Source organism: Theobroma cacao, chromosome 6 (assembly GCF_000208745.1).
Source record: "Theobroma cacao cultivar B97-61/B2 chromosome 6, Criollo_cocoa_genome_V2, whole genome shotgun sequence".
NCBI classification, from domain to species: Eukaryota; Viridiplantae; Streptophyta; class Magnoliopsida; order Malvales; family Malvaceae; genus Theobroma; species Theobroma cacao.
In genome coordinates, this window is record NC_030855.1 from 19,157,232 (window position 1) to 19,177,936 (window position 20,705).

The 20,705-nt window shown below is 36.0% G+C and overlaps 2 protein-coding genes and 1 pseudogene across 3 annotated transcripts; all 3 read left to right on the forward strand.

The window, feature by feature from the left end:
* On the forward strand, positions 2,687 to 9,282 carry LOC18596124 (ABC transporter C family member 8). Of its 2 annotated transcripts, none has more exons than XM_018123812.1 (12): positions 2,687 to 2,960; positions 3,495 to 5,443; positions 5,539 to 5,859; positions 5,969 to 6,055; positions 6,147 to 6,767; positions 6,874 to 7,038; positions 7,112 to 7,406; positions 7,492 to 7,706; positions 7,874 to 8,179; positions 8,259 to 8,322; positions 8,541 to 8,780; positions 8,938 to 9,282. In XM_018123812.1, exons 1-12 carry the CDS (start codon positions 2,936 to 2,938, stop codon positions 9,063 to 9,065), a joined length of 4,416 nt encoding a protein of 1,471 aa, XP_017979301.1. In that variant the 5' UTR covers positions 2,687 to 2,935; the 3' UTR covers positions 9,066 to 9,282. The 2 variants fall into 2 exon arrangements, with proteins under 2 accessions (XP_017979301.1, XP_017979302.1); XM_018123813.1 differs by having other exon boundaries at positions 2,688 to 2,960; positions 6,147 to 6,489; positions 6,935 to 7,038.
* On the forward strand, positions 10,392 to 16,350 carry LOC18596125 (annotated as a pseudogene).
* On the forward strand, positions 17,718 to 18,501 carry LOC18596126 (abscisic acid receptor PYL2). The gene has a single exon (XM_007024407.2). The coding sequence runs from the start codon at positions 17,814 to 17,816 to the stop codon at positions 18,390 to 18,392; it is 579 nt and encodes a 192-aa protein (XP_007024469.1). The 5' UTR covers positions 17,718 to 17,813; the 3' UTR covers positions 18,393 to 18,501.

Below are 20,705 nucleotides of genomic sequence, written 5' to 3' on the forward strand. Positions count from 1 at the left end.
AATGCTCTTCATTTTTGCTGCAGCGAGATTGGATTCTTGTTGCAGCGAAAATCCTACTGCCTCTTTTTGCCCTGTTTCTCACTGCAGCGAAAAACTCTTTGCCTGGACATTTTTGCTGCTGCAGCTTTGAGCTCTCTGCCACCATGTTCTCCTCCTTCAAGTTGCCTCGTGCAGAGTTGTTGTGATCCTCACAATCAACTTCTCTTTCGGCTCCATGATTCCTTCAACATCAAAAGGTTCAATAGTTAGAGGTTGATTTAAAAAATTTTGAAAAGAAATGAAGTTAAAATGGTCTAAATGACACTAGACACCCTAAGAGTTAACTTATACTAAAAAACATGAAAATTTACTAAGGACTAAGCAGAAAACTAGAAGAAAAAGCAGAGTTTATGCTCCAAAAAGTACCCTATGATAACTCTATATAATAGAGTTATCACTTTCTTCCTCATTTTCTTTATTTTTTCAACTTATTTATCTACTGAACTAAATCTATAATATTTTTACTATATTTGTTATTTTTGTTTTTGCTTTAAACTTTTCCCATGTAACTAATTTATATATATATATATATATAATTTTTCAACTTACTTCGTTTTTAATAGGAGAAATAGCACCATTTGTAAATTTTGATATGTATTTTGAATATAGTAGTAATTTCTAAGTTAACTCGACAAATAGTTATCAAAATATCTATTGATTTTTAAACATTTATCTTTATAAATTATAATATAATTTCATATTTGTAAATGATACATGACTTTACCATTTATTTTTAGATAATTATTTTTATTATTAATGTAAATTAATTTTATATTTTATTCACCGATGATTGTGTCGTGAACGCATAATTACACTCTAGTGATAAGACAAATGCTATTAAAAATCCAACCACATATTCTTTTGAAATCATAATTTTGGTGCTTGAACCAGGCCTTGACAGATAAAGACTGAATACATATCTTTGTACCTTCACAATGAAGCTGTGGAAAAAAAAAAGTGCAGATGTAAGCACATACCGCACGCTATTTATCATTTATGTCATCGTAACTCGGCATGATGATTGTTGACAAGAATTTTCAAACCACAAAAAAACACTTCAAATTTCATAAAGAAAGAGCAAGTGGGAAATGATTTTTCATTAAGCTGTACTGGTTTGATATGATACGACTCTTCAAGCCTACGTGCTAAGTTCAATTTTATATTGGGTTTATAGATAAATATAAACGTAGTAGGAAGATGTACTTCTACCTACTATGATTACTTTTTAAGACTCTTATCACTTTGTCCTATATGATATATATTAAATGGTATATGTTCAATCACGAGATTGAAGGTAAACATATACTGTATTATGGGCGCTTTTTTTTTTTTTTTTTTTACTTTTAGTGGTAATTAGAGCTGTTGATTCAAGGTCACTTTCTGGTAAATTAAATTTAACAGTATCAAGTACCATATTGATTCCATAATGTAGTTCGTATCTTTGATGCAGAGATCATGTCCTCAGACTTTCATTTCAATTTATATATGAGAATTTCTCTGTTGGTACGTATTTACCTGATTCTGATAGAGAAACAATATTCAATGGGGGCAAAACAAGCCATACACAGAAGACAAATTGAATCCACAAAAAAAAAATCAAAGAGAGTAAATTATTTTAATTGGAAATACGTGTGTGATATGAGCTTGAATTGGCAAGAATATGACGGAGATAAGATCCCACTCTTTTTCTATTAACAAATTTCCTTTCTTTAATGACCATGAAAAGAATAGTCCATGTTCCACCTTGCCGTCTGTGCTTGCAAAGAAGTTGATGTATATATAGTCAATTGTTAAAAAGTTCCTCTGGCATCAATACAAGTATTGTAATACATCCCTCTGGTCTAAAATCATGGCAGTGTTTGAACTCAAATTGATTTCAAAGAAGAGCTTAACTTTTTCTGTTTGTCTGCGTAGCTTTTAATCAGGCTTTATGGCCTGTGACCTATCCTGGGAAGCTCTTGTAACAATTATTGTTATTATTTGTTTTTGTTTCTACTGCAAATGAGAAAAATAACAAAAGGGTAGTCATGATTTCAATGATCTTTTCCCATTGAAAAGATGATGAAACATGGAAAATAGGGAAACATAAGGAAACGGAGTTTGAGGCCCTGATGTAATCCTTTATGCTAATAGATTGTGACCATGAGAGCAAAATCGCACACAAATGTTGCTTTACTGGTCCTGTATCTCCTTTTTTTTTTCTCTTCATGAATGGTCCTTTCATGTACTAAGCTGGCCCAATTTGCCCGAGAAGAAAATTGAAAATGAGCCTTATTGACATTGGTGCAAAAGAATTTGTGATTTGGAAACAAATGTTTGTCAGTTATAGGAAGGATTACTCATCAAGAATAACAACTTTGATACGTAAAGAGATGCTATAATTCTTCCTTCTTTTTTATTTCTCATCTTGTGCATTCTATGTAAATTTGGCTGTTGATTGAGGTGAATTGCAGCCCCGTAGGAAATTTTGAGAAAGAGATTTTTTCTAGTACTTGTCACCGACTGAGAAAGATGGCTATCTAATTGCCTCTAGTCTATGTTTTAACAAGTGCTGTCGGGTCAAGGACTGATGAAGACACCGAATTTATGAATATATGAACAAGAAGAGGAAAGCTTGTGGACGAGCATTTGACATTGACAGACAAACCATAGCCCACCTTGTCCCACTGCTTGGCCTCCTACTAAGCAGAAGCAGCCAAAAAACCAATCAAATAAACACCAAAATAAAATGTTATGAATCTGTAGAGGCGGAGGGGGTTCTTTGATGGCATCTTCTATGTAACAGCCGAAGTGAATGACAGCAGGGTTGATGAAGTCCTTTTGCCAAAGCACAGAGTCTGAACTCTGGTGTCATTAAAAGGGAACCAAAAGCTTGAAAGAAAATAATCTCCTAACCATGGCTTCCATGACGACCTTACTTGGTACACGCCATTTGTTCATTTCCGAATATCTTTTCAATTAATTATTTGACCTTGAAACTGCATGTGTGTGTCTGTTACAAGATGCATATTGGATTTTGAGCATTCTGCTTCTCCTTGATCTTGCATGAACATGTATTGGCTTTTTACACGATCTTGATTAATATTTCCTTACACTCTTTAGTTTGATGTGCAATTGACAAAGAAAGAATCCATCAGTGGATATTGTTCTTGTTCTTTAAGTCCCTATGTATACATTTATCTGCGCTTTCTTGTAGTTGAAGACAGGGTTTTTAACTTTTAAGTCTCTATGTATACATTTATATGTGTTGCCTCTTTATAACAGGTCATGGACCATTCTTTTTTGTTGTAATGGAGACAATACATTAATCATCAATATCAAGTCTTCCTGTTGCAAGTTCTCTTCCAAATGTTCATGTCCAGAGCTTTTTAAATTTCTTCCTACTACTTTCTTCTCATTTCTTTGTTCCTACAAAAATTTGCTAAGTAATTCTAAATCTTTTGATGGATATGCAGGGGTATTGGCTTTTATTTGTGAAGGAAAACTTGATTTTGGTTCTTTTTGCTTTCAAAGAACCATCATAGATGTCATAAATCTGCTATTCCTCTTTGTTTTCTATCTACTTTTGCTTGGAGGCTCTGTCAAAAAACATCAAAGCAGTGTAGTTAACATAAGGGACTGGATCTCCCTTGTTGTTTCTATCTGTTGTGCTCTTACTAGCATTCTGTATCTTGGTGCTGGTTTGTGGAATCTAATAGCAAAAAATGATGGATTTAATAACTTGAGCTGGTTGGTTGCGCTTGTTAGAGGATTGATTTGGATTTCTTTAGCGATTTCCTTGTTTGTTCAAAAATCACAATGGATGAGATTTCTCATCACTGCTTGGTGGGTGTCATTCTCTTTACTGGTTTCCGCTCTGCATATTGAGGTTCTGTTTGGAACACACAGCATTGAAATTTTGGACATCTTTCCATGGCTTGTGAATATCTTGCTGCTATTTTGTGCTCTTAGAAACTTCATACATTTGGTTAGGAAACGTGCTGAAGATGAGAGTTTATCAGAACTTCTATTAGAGGAAAAGGAAGAAAAAAACCAAACAGAAATTTGTCAGGCCAGTTTTCTTAGCAAATTGGCATTTTCTTGGATTAATCCCCTGCTTTCTTTGGGTTACGTGAGACCATTAGCTCTTGAAGACATCCCTTCGATTACTATAGAAGATGAATCCAATTTGGCCTACCAAAAGTTTGCTAATGCATGGGAATCCCTTGTGAGAGAGACGAGCTCAAGCGATAGGAGAAACTTGGTTCTTAGGGCCATAACAAAAGTCTACTTCAAGGAAAATATAATAATAGTAGTTTGTGCGTTGCTTAGGACTATTGCTGTAGTAGCTCTTCCTTTATTGCTCTATGCTTTTGTAAATTATTCAAACCAGGATGAGGAAAATCTACAAGAAGGTCTTGTGTTATTAGGATGCCTCATTCTTTCCAAGGTTGTTGAGTCGTTGTCGCAGAGGCATTGGTATTTTGATTCAAGGAGGTCAGGAATGAGGATGAGATCAGCATTAATGGTGGCAGTCTATCAGAAGCAACTGAAGCTTTCAAGTTTGGGAAGGAGAAGACATTCAGCTGGGGAGATTGTGAATTACATAGCAGTAGATGCCTATAGAATGGGAGAATGTCTATGGTGGTTTCATTCAACTTGGAGTCTTGTATTGCAGCTTTTCATGTCTATTGGAGTACTTTTCTCAGTTGTTGGTCTTGGTGCTATACCTGGTTTAGTCCCTCTCCTCACATGTGGATTCCTTAATATGCCATTTGCAAAGTTACTACAAAAATGTCAATCTGAATTTATGATCGCCCAAGATGAGAGACTAAGAACAACTTCTGAGATCTTAAATAGCATGAAGATCATCAAGTTGCAATCATGGGAGGAGAAATTTAAGGGCTTGATTGAATCCCAACGTGGTAAGGAGTTCAAATGGCTTTCTAAACAGCAATTGTTCAGGCCTTATGGCACTGTCTTGTATTGGATGTCTCCAACCATTGTTTCTTCAGTTGTCTTCTTGGGATGTGCTCTATTTGGGAGCGCCCCATTGAATGCTGGAACAATCTTTACAGTTCTTGCAACACTAAGAAGCATGGCAGAGCCTGTTAGGATGTTACCTGAGGCACTTTCAATTCTTATACAAGTCAAAGTTTCTTTTGATAGAATTAATACCTTTCTGCTTGACGATGAGCTTAACAATAACGAAGTAAGGAAAATTCCCTTGCAGAATTCTGATAGAAGTGTGAAAATACAAGCAGGAAATTTCAGTTGGGATCCAGAAATAACAAGTCCAACCCTTAAAAGTGTGGACTTGGAAATAAAAAGGGGGCAGAAAATAGCTGTTTGTGGACCAGTTGGGGCCGGAAAATCCTCACTCTTGTATGCAGTGCTAGGAGAGATACCAAAACTTTCAGGATCTGTGAGTTACAAAACAAATATTCTAGTACATTAGTAAGCATTATTTTTTGTTGTCACTAATATCAGTTCTTTTTTTTTTTTTTTGCTTGCAATTAGGTTCATGTGTTTGAATCCATTGCCTATGTTTCTCAAACTTCTTGGATCCAGAGTGGGACAATTCGTGACAACATACTCTATGGAAAGCCAATGGATGCAGACAAATATGAGAAGGCCATTAAAGCTTGTGCTTTGGATAAAGATATCAATAGTTTTGACCATGGTGATCTTACGGAAATAGGTCAGAGGGGGATTAACATGAGTGGAGGACAGAAGCAGAGGATTCAACTTGCTAGAGCTGTCTATAATGATGCTGATATCTATCTTCTTGATGACCCTTTCAGTGCTGTAGATGCACATACAGCTGCTGTTTTGTTCAATGTGAGAAACAACTTCAAGCTTCTTACTTCATCAGTATGAAACTCTGGTGTATAATACAATAATCTATTTCTTTTTTGTAGCATAATGAAGTTAACTGTTATGATTACAGGACTGTGTCATGACTGCTCTAGAGAAGAAAACTGTCATCTTGGTGACTCATCAAGTGGAGTTTCTCTCAGAAGTTGATAGAATTCTGGTAACTGCTAGTTTGAACTTATGTTTATATATTCTTCATCTATCTACATGTTTTTCGAGTTTGTGAAAAGGATGATCTGATTTTTGCTTAGGTTATGGAGGGTGGAAAAATTACTCAATCAGGAAGCTATGAAGAGCTGTTAAAGGCTGGGACGGCTTTTCAACAACTTGTGAATGCTCATAGAGATGCCATAACAGTATTGGGTTCGTTGAATAGTGAAGGTCAAGGAGAATCTCAAGGGCTTGCTGTAGTTCGACCAGAGATGTTTAATGGATCTTATCCAACTAAACAGAACAGTGAGGGGGAGATCTCGGTGAAGGGTCCGCCTGGAGTACAATTAACACAAGATGAAGAAAAGGAGATTGGCGATGTTGGATGGAAGCCATTCCTGGATTATGTTTCTGTCTCAAAAGGATCTCTTCATCTATCTTTAAGTATATTGACTCAGTCTACCTTTGTCATTCTTCAGACTGCTTCTACCTATTGGTTGGCATTTGCCATTCAAATTCCTAATATGAGTAGCAGCATGTTGATAGGAGTTTACACTGGAATTGCAACACTTAGTGCTGTTTTCGTATATTTTAGATCATATTATGCTGCTCATCTAGGATTAAAAGCTTCTAAAGCCTTCTTCTCTGGTCTCACCAATGCCATTTTCAAAGCTCCAATGCTTTTCTTTGATTCTACTCCTGTTGGGAGGATTCTAACCCGAGTAAGATTACACTTTTTCGATGAGTAAATGGAATCACATGATTTTTGATGTATCCTCTGAGTCTTTTTCCTAGATACTAACACTCGTTTTATCTAAACTCTTGCAGGCTTCATCAGATATGAGTATTCTTGATTTTGACATACCATTTGCCATTATCTTTGTGGCAGCTGGTGTTACTGAAGTCATAGCAACAATTGGAATCATGGCCTTTATTACATGGCAAGTTCTCATTGTCGCCATTCTTGCTATGGTAGCAGTAAACTACATTCAGGTGGATCCATTTTTAACTTGATTTGCTCAATCTCTTTTGCTGATGAGCTAATATCTTTCTTCATCAACTGCAGGGGTACTATATGTCCTCTGCAAGGGAACTAATAAGAGTTAATGGAACAACAAAAGCTCCTGTTATGAATTATGCAGCTGAGACATCACTTGGAGTGGTTACTATAAGAGCTTTTAACATGGTGGATAGGTTCTTTAAAAATTACCTAAAGCTTGTTGACACAGATGCCACTCTTTTCTTTCTTTCTAATGCAGCCATGGAATGGCTAGTTCTAAGGATTGAGACACTTCAAAACCTGACTCTATTCACTGCTGCATTTTTCCTTCTTCTGCTTCCAAAAAGCCAAGTTACTCCAGGTAATATCAGTTCTATAGAACAATCTTAATTATAAGTACAAATTGTTAAAAGGCATTAATCTGTCACTATAATTTTGATTTGCAGGGCTTGTGGGACTCTCTCTTTCTTATGCTTTATCGCTAACAGGAACACAAATTTTTGCATCTCGATGGTATTGCAACTTATCAAACTACATAATTTCAGTTGAACGGATAAAACAGTTCATGCACTTACCTGCAGAACCTCCAGCAATTATAGAAGACAACAGGCCACCATCTTCTTGGCCACCTAAGGGTAGGATAGAATTGCAAGAACTGAAGGTAAGGAACCTACACTGGAAAATGGCTTAACTGCTGCTGAAAGTCTATGATGAATTTATTTTCTTTGAATCAATCAATGATCAAGCCATCGCTAAATCTATGTCTTGTATGGTTTCACAATTAGCTAATTATGCTTAGTTATTATTTACTTTGATGCCTTATTGTAGATAAGATATCGTCCGAATGCTCCATTAGTCCTCAAAGGAATCTCTTGCACTTTCCGAGAAGGGACCAGAGTAGGAGTTGTCGGACGGACTGGAAGTGGCAAAACTACACTTATAAGTGCCTTGTTTCGCCTAGTAGAGCCTGCAAGTGGGAAAATTCTTATAGATGGACTTGATATATGCTCTATGGGACTGAAAGATCTGAGAATGAAGCTTAGCATAATCCCTCAAGAGCCAACTCTATTTAGGGGCAGCATTCGAACTAACTTAGACCCCTTAGGCCTCTACTCAGATGATGAAATATGGAAGGTGAGCCAACTGATGACCGTAACATCAAAAGGTTTTAACAAATGAGCTTTTTGACTATTTATTGTCTTTTCTTGTGCAGGCTTTGGAGAAGTGTCAACTTAAGACAACAATCAGTGGCCTGCCAAACAAGTTAGATTCATCTGGTAAGTTGAAATTTAGTGACTATCTACTTGGGAGGGTACAAATATGTAGAGTTATTATTGATAAATGCCTTCTGCTCATCTACATATGATGTCTACCGTGAGTAAAATAAAAAGAAATATAGTTCCATATGCATGTTGGATAGATTGCTTTTTTCAGTTAACTCTAATGAAAATTTGTAGCAGATGTAGATGTTATCTTATTGTTGTTGGATTGACAGTGAGTGATGAAGGTGAGAATTGGAGTGTGGGGCAGCGACAACTCTTTTGCCTTGGAAGAGTTCTTCTAAAGAGAAATAGAATTCTGGTCCTAGATGAAGCTACTGCTTCAATAGACTCTGCAACAGATGCTATTTTACAAAGAGTTATCAGACAAGAGTTCTCAAATTGCACAGTGATAACAGTAGCTCATAGAGTTCCAACTGTTATAGATAGTGACATGGTCATGGTCCTCTCCTATGGTAAGCTCTTGAATTCTACTTCTAATGTCCATCAATAGACTCCCAGTTATATCACATTACTGCAACATATTATTTTTTTCTTACTTATTGTGGTAATTTCTGGGCTTCTGATAATATAGCTACTTAAGCAAATTAATTTGCTTGATTTTTCCTACAGGTAAATTGCCGGAGTATGATGAGCCCTCAAACCTTATGGAGATAAACTCTTCCTTTTCTAAGCTAGTAGCTGAATATTGGTCAAGTTGCAGGAGCAATTCCTATCAAAATTTTAGCAGTTATCAATGACCTGAACAATTATTGGCATGACAATAAGAGCAAGCATGTGTGTGCAACAGCATTAAGGCACTGATATAATCTTGAATAGAAAATTTTCTAAATCTTCCATGAGCTGTTATCATTAATCTATGGAAAGATAGTGAAACCATTAATGATAATTTGTAGAAACCCATGCTCTTTATACAAATTATTTCAATATGAATAAAGGAAGGCTATAATATACATATTTCTGATGCCTGCTGTTTCTTTTATTCTTCTTTAATTGGACCTGGTGAAGATCACTAGCTCAAGTTTCAAACATTCATTATAACGAAAACATTGTTCCCCAGCTCATTGATTTTAGTTATAATGACTAACTCATTTTGTAAAGGAGTCTCGTGAGAAATTTCCTGAAGAAAATGCAAAAAGTCATGATAGAGATTATTCAAGGATTGCCACTAAACATCTTTTTCAGTAAGTGTGAATTCTCTGTATCAAGGAATAGCTTTCACTAAAAAAATAAGCTATCATGAGACAAAAGAATAAGCTAACACCATAGTAATAGCATTAAATTATGGCAAGGAACTATTTGCAGCCATAAATTACAAGGAGACAGACAAACGAATGACAAAAGGCCTTTCAAACAAAGAGATCCATATACTCACAACTGATATAATAAGCAGCCAAGAAGACAAAAAACAATAAATATATAAACAATTCCTTATAAATAAGCAAGCTCTGAGGAATCTTTTGTGGCTGAGTTAAAGTTATACTTAAAAAAGAAATGAATTTTGTACCAAATCTTTTTCAAGAAATTAATAACTTGTATACTATTTTAATGTCATCACATGACAAAGGACCGCATGGCCTACATTAACAGTAATATTGATATTCTATTACTATTTGCAGGAAAGCAAATTGTGTCATGGCTAATGCATACAGAGAGAAAGGACAAACAAACGAAAGGCTGGCTACCTTTATAAACTTAGAGATCTAATAAGTACTGTAAGCAGCCAAGAAACTAAGTGAGTAAGCACGAAAAATATAGAGTGATATAAACAGCTGAGCTCTCTAAGGTTTCCACAAGCAACTTGGATTTCACTTCATTCAATGAAGTGCTATTGAGCTCGTATATAGACTGGGGTCGCCTGCAGCTAGAAAGAATCAAAAGCAGAATGATAAAAGAAATCTTTTCAATGGTGACCTTGGGGAGCTCAGTTGGTATGTCTCATTTAGTCATATGTGCCCATTATTTCTTTCTAAGTGCACGCGTGCTAGTAAATTTTCTTTGTAAGTCTTTATGACATTTTCATCTAATTAACCAGATGTTTTGCTGCAATATGAACTTTAACAAGAATGGTGAGAAAACTACGGGTGCATATAGTTGTTCTTTACACGCATCACATCCATGGGGACCAAGATCTCACCAGTTAACAATCACAGAGCAATGTGAAAGTCCACATCATCAGACTGACACAGACTCTGATACCATTTATAATGACCTAAGTCGTTATGGGTATGAATTGTTATATAAGTTTTAAAAATTACATTCACATCAGATGTAAGATGTTAGATATCACAGTTTTACTTTGTTAGAGGAGTGATTTGGGTATCAGTGGCAGCCTCCTTGCTTGTTCGAACATCCAAATGGATCAAAATTCTCATTCTTTCTCTTTATTGGTTACTGCCCTTAACATTAAACTTCTATTACAAACACATGACATTCCAATTTTTGACGTAATGCCATGGCCAATAAACATCTTGCTTCTCTTTTGTGCATTTACAAAATTACTTAGTTCTGCTACTCAACGTAATGAAGACCAGAGTCTATCTGAACTTCTATTAGTGTCAAAGGCAGAGAAAACTCAGGTTGGAATAGGGCAGGCTAGCTTTTTCAGCAAATTAACCTTTTCTTGGATTAATCCCCTGTTTTATTTGGGCTACTCCAAACTATTAACTCTTGAAGATATCCCTTCTTTAGTTGATGAAGATGAAGCTAGATTGGCCTATGAAAAATTTTCTCATGCATGGGAATTCCTTGTGAGAGAAAAGAGTTTGAGCAACTCAACAAACCTAGTTCTTAGGGCCTTAGCTAAGGAGTATTTCAAACAGAACATATTGATAGCCATCTGTGCTTTCCTGAGGATAGTTTCTGTAGTATCTCTTCCTCTTTTGCTCTATGCTTTTGTAAATTATTCAAATCATAGTGAGGACAATAAGTATGAAGGTCTCTCTATATTGGGATGTCTAGTTATTTGCAAAGTAGTTGAATCATTGTCGCAGAGGCGTTGGTTCTTTAGTTCGAGGAGGTTAGGAATGAGGATGAGATCAGCTCTAATGGTAGCTGTTTATCAAAAGCTGCTGAAGCTTTCTTGTGTGGGAAGGAGAAGGCATTCAAGTGGAGAGGTTGTGAATTTTATTGCAGTAGATGCCTACCGACTGGGGGAGTTTCTATGGTGGCTTCATGCAGCATGGAGTCTTGCATTGCAACGTTTTATGTCCATTGGAGTACTTTTCTATGTTGTTGGTCTTGGTGCTCTTCCTGGTTTAGTCCCTCTGCTCATCTGTGGACTCCTTAATGTGCCATTTGCAAATGTACTACAAAAGTGTCCAACTGAATTTATGGTTGCTCAAGATGAGCGAGTAAGACTCACTTCTGAGGTCCTAAATAATATGAAAATCATAAAGCTGCAATCTTGGGAAGAGATATTCAAGAACTGGGTTGAAGCTCGACGTGACAATGAATTCAAGTGGTTGGCAAAAGAACAGATAAGTAAGGCTTACGGAACTGTCTTATTTTGGATCAGCCCCGACCATCATTTCTTCAGTTATCTTCTTGGGTTGTGCCCTTTTTGGGAGTGCACCGCCGAATGCTCGCACCATCTTCACAGTTCTTGCAACACCGAGAAGCATGGGTGAACCTGTTACAATGATACCGGGAGCCCTTTCCATTATAATGCAAGTCAAAGTCTCTACTGAAAGAATAAATGCCTTTCTGCTTGATGATGAACTGAAGAATGAAGTACCAAGCATTTCACTGCAAAATTCAGATAGAAGTGCTATAATAAAAGTAGGCAACTTTAGTTGGGATAACGAATTGACAGTTGCAACTCTTAGAGGTATAAATTTGGGCATACAGAAGGGACAGAAAATTGCAGTTTGTGAACCAGTTGGAGCTGGGAAACCATCACTCTTGCATGCCATGCTTGGAGAGATACCAAAAATTTCAGGAACTGTGAGTTACAAAGAGAGTATTTTGATACATTATGAACAACCTAATTTTGCTGCTATCACTTTTTTTCCCCTTAATTCTTGCAAATAGGTCTATTTATCTGGATCCATAGCCTATGTTTAACAAACATCTTGGATCCAGAGCGGGACTATTCATGACAACATGCTTTATGGAAAGCCAATGGATGAGGAAGTATACAAAAGGGCCGTCAAGTCATGTGCTCTGGATAAGGACATTGATAATTTTGATCATGGTGGTCCCACAGAAATAGTTCAGAGAGGGATCAACATGAGCGGAGGACAGAAGCAGAGAATCCAACTTGCTAGAGCTGTCTATGATGATGCTGATATCTATCTTCTTGATGATCCATTCAGTGCTGTAGATGCTCAAACAGCCGCAGTTCTATTCAATGTGAGACAAACACCTCAGTTCCTAACTCAAACATTGAAAACAATACATAGTTTTGATAGGTTCATCAAGTTATATTCTATGATAGCAGGACTGCGTCATGGCTGCTCTAGGGAAGAAAACTGTCGTCCTAGTAACTCATCAAGTGGAGTTTCTTTCTAAAGTTGATAGGATTCTGGTAAAGTCTAAGCTAAAATCATTTTATGTATTTTTATTTTCCCCATCCATTCTGTACATTTTATGGGAATGATGTGGTTTCTACTTTAGGTCATGGATGGTGGGGAAATTACTCAATTAGGAAGCTATACAGAGCTATTGATGTCAGGAACAGCATTTGAGGAGCTTGTTAATGCTCACAGAAATGCAATGACAGTGTCGGGTCCTTAGAATAATGAAAGCAAAGGACAACCTCACAATGTAGATGCACTTCGAGTGGAGGAGTCCAATAAGTATTACCCTACTAATCAGAACAGTCAGGGTGAGATTTCTGTTATGGGTCTACCAGGAGTACAACTCACAAAAGAAGAGGAAAAAGAGACTGGTGACTTTGGATGGAGACCTTTCCTTGATTATCTCGTTGTATTGAAAGGATATCTTTCTCTATCTTTCGGCATATTAGCTCAGTCTGGTTTTGTGATTTCCAGGCTGCAGCATCTTATTGGCTAGCAGTTTCGATCCAAATTCCTAAAATAAGTAGTGGCTTGTTGATAGGAGTTTACACAGGAATTTCAACACTTCGTGCAGTTTTTGTACATCTAAGGTTTATGTATGCTGCCCATCTGGGATTAAAAGCTTCTAAAGCCTTCTTCTATGGTTTCACCAATGCCATTTTTAAAGCTCCCATGCTTTTCTTTGACTCTACTCCTGTTGGGAGAATTTTGACCCGGGTAAGATGATCCTAATTAGTTTCTTATACTAAGCACATTTGAAACACTTTGTTTCACTTATCAGCTTTATGATACATAACCAGTTTCTCAATGTCCTTTATACATTGCTCTTTCAGGCTTCATCAGATCTGAGTATTCTGGATTTTGATACACCTTTTCCATCAGCTTCATGGCAGCTGGTAGCATTGAACTTCTAGCAGCCATTGGAGTTATTGCCTTTGTTACATGGGAAGTTCTTGTTGTAGCCATTCTTGCATTTGGAGTAGTAAAATACATTCAGGTGTGTCATTTGTTTGATCATCTCTTTCCTTCATTTATTCTTTTATGAGCTTTTTGCTGATGGTAATTATTCGACAAAAGGGGTACCATCTAGCTTCTGCTAGGGAACTAATAAGAATTAATGGAACGACAAAGGCTCCTGTTATGAACTATGCAGCTGAGACTTCTGTTGGGGTGGTCACCATAAGAGCTTTTAACAAGGTGGAAAGGTTCTTTAAGATGCTGCACTTTTCTTTCATTGTGCTGCAGCCATGGAATGGCTGATTCTAAGGATAGAGGCACTTCAGAATCTGACCATGTTCACGTCTTTTTTTCTCCTCGGTCTACTGCCTAAAGGTTATGTAGCACCAGGTAGCATCTGTTTCTGTAGAACAATTGATTTTTCATTCTAAGCGCAGATGTTCTAAGGTGTGACTGTTTCTGCCTTCATTCCTTATCTGCAGGACTTGCAGGGCTTTCTCTTTCTTATGCTTTGTCAATAACGAGCACACAGGTCTTCATGTCAAGATGGTATTGCACCTTATCAAACTACATAATTTCAGTTGAACGGATAAAACAGTTTATGAGCATACCAGCAGAGCCTCCGGCAACTATAGAGGACAAAAGACCACCATCTACATGGCCCTCCAAGGGTAGGATTGAGTTGCAAGAGCTGAAGGTGAGTAAAATAATCAAGCTGGTCCTTTAAGTCAATAAATTCAATGCAAAAGGCTTATCAGGGGCGGGAAGTTTGCCATGTTCTTTCAGATAATGGAAACAGTGACTTCTGAATGGTTCCTGCCAATATCATTAATATACTATATACTGATTCTCAAAATCTAGTTGATCCCTTGAAGCTGCTTCTTAGGGCTTTCAATTTATGTCTGCCTTCTATTGGTGTGTAATAAACAGATAATACTATATTTCCATCATTTGACATATGCATTACTGCAGATAAGATATCATCCAAATGCTCCATTGGTTCTCAAAGAAATCACCTGCATATTTAAGGAAGGGACTAGAGTGAGAGTTGTAGGAAGGACTGGAAGTGGCAAATCTACGCTAATAAGTGCCTTGTTTCGTCTAGTGGTGCCTGCAAGGGGGAACATTCTGATAGATGGACTTTATATATGCTCCATTGGTCTGAAAGATCTGAGAATGAAGCTTAGCATTATCCCTCAAGAGCCAACTCTGTTTAGAGGCTGTGTGCGAACTAACTTGGATCCCCTAGGCCTTTATACAGATGAAGATATATGGAAGGTAAGACTACTGACTCTGGCCACAAAAATAAATAAAGAAATCTGCTAAAAGGTAATTTTCTTTCGTGGTTTTGGTGCACCTGTTATAGAAGATGAATACTTAAAGGTAGTTTTACTTCTGTAGTATCATTGCGTATTAAAGAATATAAATTGTATGCTTGATATGTTTTTACTTGTAGGCTTTGGAGAAGTGTCAGCTTTAGGAAACTATCAGTAGTCTGCCAATAAGCTAGATTCCTCAGGTGAGTTGAATCCTGCCACTAAATATCTCACTGATGATATGTACACAAGCAAATTGAATCATGAATTATGATGCCTAATCAAGGGGGAAATGTTTCAATATTCATCTTCCATTGAGTAATGCATAACTTAAAAGAAATTGTAGATGTTTCCTGACTTTTGTTGAATGAACCTTGAACAGTCAGTGATGAAGGGGAGAATTGGAGTGTGGGACAGCGACAACTCTTTTGCCTTGGAAGAGTCCTGCTTAAGAGAAACAAAATTCTGGTCTTAGATGAAGCTACAGCTTCAATCGACTCAGCAACAGACGCTATTTTGCAGAGAATTATCAGACAAGAATTCTCAGGGTGCACAGTGGTAACAGTATCTCATAGAGTTCCAACCGTAATAGACAGTGACATGGTCATGGTCCTTTCCTACGGTATGCTCTTATTATCTACTTCATAATGAATTTTTATTAATTGGTAGTTAGGGAAGAAAGTGGAGAGTCTGGAAAATGGAAGGGAAAGGAAGTGAAAAAATATTACATATTTCCTCCACATCCATCTCTCAATTTCCTTGCTTAACTGTCTCCAGCCAATGACAGTTTTAGTTTAACCACATTACTGCCTTTAGAGGTATTGGCAAGCGTATGAACCCAGTAATTACTTGGCTTTTGGTATTAAAGAAACTTTCTGAAATCATGGGATTCCTTTGATTTGCAGGGAAATTAATGGAGTTTGACGAGCCTACATAACTTATGGGAACAAACTCCTCCTTTTCCAAGCTTGTAGCTGAATACTAGTCAAGTTGCAGAAGGAGTTCCTCCCTAGCCTTTAGTACTTATCAGTGATGTGACAATGAGATATCAGGGATTATAGCATGCTTTTGGAGCATGGAGCAGTGACAGTTTATGGAATGGCCCTTTGCCCTCTGATTTTAACAGCTAGCTTAGATAGTCTTATAATTTGAGGCTTGTCATTCATTAGTCGGCCCTCAAAGTTAACTACTGCAAAACTCAAATTCCTTAAATCATGAAAAGAGCATCTGAATCTCGAATGTCCCAGATTATTCCAAATCCAGATAGATAAGTGCACAAAAACCAAATTTATCCAAGATTCTTAGACATTATATATATATATATATATATGGGGGCTAAACCCAAATTGAAGAACTCAGAAACGAGAGGAGTTATCTTGTTGTGTCTCAAAAAAAGAATCGATTAATCTTAAAGTAGCCCACTGTATGGCCCACTCAAATTCAATGCAGCGTTGCTTTTCATGGGCTTAAACATTGTAGGTCCAATCTACCCATATGCTTAGCCTGCAATTTAGAGTGCTAACTGCAAAGTATATATTTTACATGAGAATAAACAGATATGATTAGGTATAATATTTTCAAAATTTCTTAAAATATTTTAAAAAATTAAATAAATTTTTTTATTATATCCAATCAAGTGCTTATAATTTTATTTTGAATCAAATAAGTTTTTATGTGACCATATTATGCCACGTTAACATACCATGTTACTATTCATGTCAACATTACATGATATAAAAATGATAAATTTTTTTTATTAATGATAATTTATCATTTATTAATTATAAAAATTTATTTAATTCAAAATAAAATAGCACAAGTTGTTGCTAGTTTTCTTCCAACAACAATGTGCTTAATCCCCTCAATCATCCAAGTACATTCTTTATTAGTAAATATATAATTGAAGGAAATAAAAGTCCACAGCATTGTATATGATGCTATGGGCCAACAATACCAATAAAATAAATAAAAGTTGTGAATCACAATGAGTCAACTTAATTTAAGATTTCAATTCCCCCATTTCCTTTAAACTTTAATCCTATCAAAATGCCACTTGCACAAGTGTTGGCCTCCTTGTGTTAGAATTATGTCAACTTGCAGCAATTTTTACTTGTACTTCCTCTCACTTCCATAAACCAATTAGAATCAAATTGAAAGAGGCATTTAATTATTAATTCTTAATGGTATTATATAGTACTACTATGTAAGAACTTAGTCACTCTCCATTACATATTTTTTGATTAAAGGTTGCAAACAATGCAACCAAGTTGGTATAGGAAATTACTTGGGGGAACTAGTTCATATGTAGCAAGTTGAACAACCCCGGCTGATCCCTTTTCATCTCCCTCTCCTTTTCAACAGCATTTGCTTTTTCCTGTCAAAAATTGCAATTATGAAAATGCTACAAGTTCACCTATTCAAAACTGTTCAAGTAGAATTCTCCTAATTGGTATAAGTTTTCATGGCCTAGGGGATAGTGCCGTGATTAATTAATTAGAAAAACAAAACATATATATATATATATATATGTATATTTATATGATCAAAATATATATATTTATATGATCAAAAGAGAGATTGTACCATGTAAGAAAGAGAATAAATCCTCTTCCACCCTTCTCCACTCTTTTCCATCATCCCCCCATCACCAACTTTCTTCTCCGAGCAAAAGAAATCTCTAGCCAAAACGCACCCCATGAACCCTAATCTTTCTACTTGTTACAATAATCTAACCAAAGAAGAAATCTCCAAGCTTGAGTCCATCATCCAAACCCACCATACGTTTCCTCCAGCCTCAAACACATGCACATCTTTGATAACACAACGTATAAACGCTCCCTTAAGCTTCATATGGCCATTTGTACGCGATTTCGAAAACCCTAATAAGTACAAGCACTTCATTAAGAGTTGCACAATGAAAGGAGATGGGGGAGTTGGAAGCATGAGAGATGTCACAGTTATATCAGGCTTACCGGCGTCGACAAGCACGGAAATACTGGAGGTATTAGACGATGATGACCATGTTTTGAGCTTTCGGCTTGTGGGAGGAGATCATAGGCTGAATAACTATAGGGCAGTGACATCGGTTAATGAGTTTAACCAAGGAGGGAAGGCTTACAGCATGGTTTTGGAGTCCTATACGGTGGAGATACCCCAAGGGAACACTGAAGAGGACACTAAGATGTTTGTGGATACTGTTGTGAAGTTGAACTTGCAAAAGCTTGCAGACGTCGCCATGGCAGCTTTACAAGGACATGAAACAAAGGTTGTTTGAGCCAGCAGCTGTGTCAGTGGAGATGATGATAGTGACGAAATTCGAATAACGCACGTGGCATTATTGATAACGAAAATTTTTATATAAAACAACTATGCTATTGAGAATATTACTACATATCTCATACTTTTTTTCTCTCGACCCTTCTTTTAATTTATGTCTGTTAGTTTTTATCTATAATCGTCAAAAAAACAAAGGAAAAATATGAAAAATTTCTATATAAGTGAAATTAATGTGTAGTATTGTACTCCACAGATTGGGCACTATTGTTTTAGGCAACTTGATGATATTTTCATTGCTATAAATGCTCTATGTACTCCAATAGTTGCTGCAATAACTATAGGAAAAATTGAGAAAATGTTTTCTTTTAATTTGTGACTTTTAATATTTCCTTTTAGATGCTTCATATGTGAAATTAATTAACAAGAGAGATGCGCTCCCGCTCGCACGCGCACGCAGTCATTGCACCACCAATGCTCTTTTTTTGTTTCCTAACTTTGTTATGCACAATTCAAATGCTAAGACTTAAGGACAGTAGTTAATTGAAACCATCTGAATTCAAAATTACTTGTGAAGATCATAAACCCTTTTATCTACAAGCTAGGGACGATAACCTTAATGGTTAGGCCGGCTAGCCTACAAAGAGAAAGAGAATGAGCTCTGGAATTCCTTTCAATCTTCGCCAGTTTTCTGTCTTAATAATAGTTCAGTAGGGTCAGTTAAAGACGGACCCCCTGCCTTGATTCGCAAACTGAGGAAGACAACGAAGCACTGTGTCGTCTCACAAAAGGAGAAGATGACAAACTAGAGTACAAAAGTTAACATGGCCATACTTCATTTTGATGGGGAAAGGGGTGAGTATAGTTGATGTCTAGTGCTATACATAGACTATAGTATAGGGTTTTTGAGGTTTCGATGAATAGCAATAATAGTTGCTACATTACCCATCTTTTATGATTTCAAAGTTTGAAAGTGTCCTCATATTTTTTTTTTTCATGGATTTCTTTTAAATTTCATGTTGTAGATTCCATACGATACTACCTTCCAAAGATATAAAGGCTACATAGATATTGATTAATCATTTTTTTTATTTGAAAAAATTGAAGAAAATTAATTTATCTACGTAAGCAACAATAAATGCTCAAACTTAATAATAAATAAAATCGAGATTAAAAATTGCAATTGAAAGCAATTACAATTGCATTAATATATTCTTGGGTTTTTACTTGATTTTGTAACGGAGAGCAAATTTGTCTTAATCCCAATATTTAATCAGAATTTGGTATTTTATTTAATATTACATATGAATTTTGATTTACAATCAAACGTAGCTCAATTGTAATACCAATTAAGCTCTTAGAACGTTAATTTCAGACCCCCAAGGTTAAAGATACAAGGACTTGCAGGCATGGCGCCATCTTCTTTATTAGGGCCGCAAGTCTAACAACTGCTAGGTCTGAATCAACTAAGTCTTTGGCTTTATATATATATATATATATATTGTGGTTTTTTTTTTTTAATCTTTCTTTCGTAATTATGCTAAACAGAGGTCTAGAGCTATGATAGTCACTCAAATTGAATACATGTTCGATTTACGGCTCTGTACTGTAGCATTCAACTATATATTTCATTTTTATCTTTGACTAAAATTTGCTCGGTATAAGTTGAGATATTCATAACTGACATTTACTCTAATTTAACAGGACGTCAAGCTGCTACATATATATATAATCATTAGGGGTAAAAAATTAAGAAGAGAACAAAAATTTTAAAACTGAAAATTGTTCGGTTTTTATTTATTAATTAAGAATATATTTCCTTCAAAAATGAAAATATGTAAACAAACAGGAAGAAATCATGAATCCTGAGAACAATTCCGTCACTATTGGCCATCATCGGAAGAAGAAAATCGGTCCATCTTTGACTATTTTGTACAAAGGCCGGGAATTATTCCATTGAACATGATCAGGGTGGCGCATTATGGGCCATACCTCATTGGGTGTCGTACTTAAATGATTGGGCTTAATATGTACTGAAAATAAAATCCAAAAAAAAAAAACATTAACACTACTAAAAGCGAATTCAGAATTTGATCATAGCTTGGTATGGTTCTTAACCGATAAATCAAAAACTAGGAATAATCTTTTCTCTGTAACTTTGATCTTCCCTTGGTTTTATGATTCTCACCCATGGATTGGGACAGTAATACAATTATTACATCTCTTAACAGATTTTGCAATCAATTTTCTTGAAAAATATTAGTTACGGTTATTTCAAACACATTGTCATTAGAGAAAAAGACATTATCCACAC

Bases quoted from the DNA above. Each gene is read 5' to 3' on its own strand.
- LOC18596124 (XM_018123812.1), top strand. From the start codon at position 2,936: ATGGCTTCCATGACGACCTTACTTG. The intron at 7,707-7,873 runs GTAAGGAACCTA...GCCTTATTGTAG, and splicing joins TAGAATTGCAAGAACTGAAG to ATAAGATATCGTCCGAATGC. The intron at 8,781-8,937 runs GTAAGCTCTTGA...TTTTTCCTACAG, and splicing joins GGTCATGGTCCTCTCCTATG to GTAAATTGCCGGAGTATGAT.
- LOC18596126 (XM_007024407.2), top strand. From the start codon at position 17,814: ATGAACCCTAATCTTTCTACTTGTTACAATAATCTAACCAAAGAAGAA.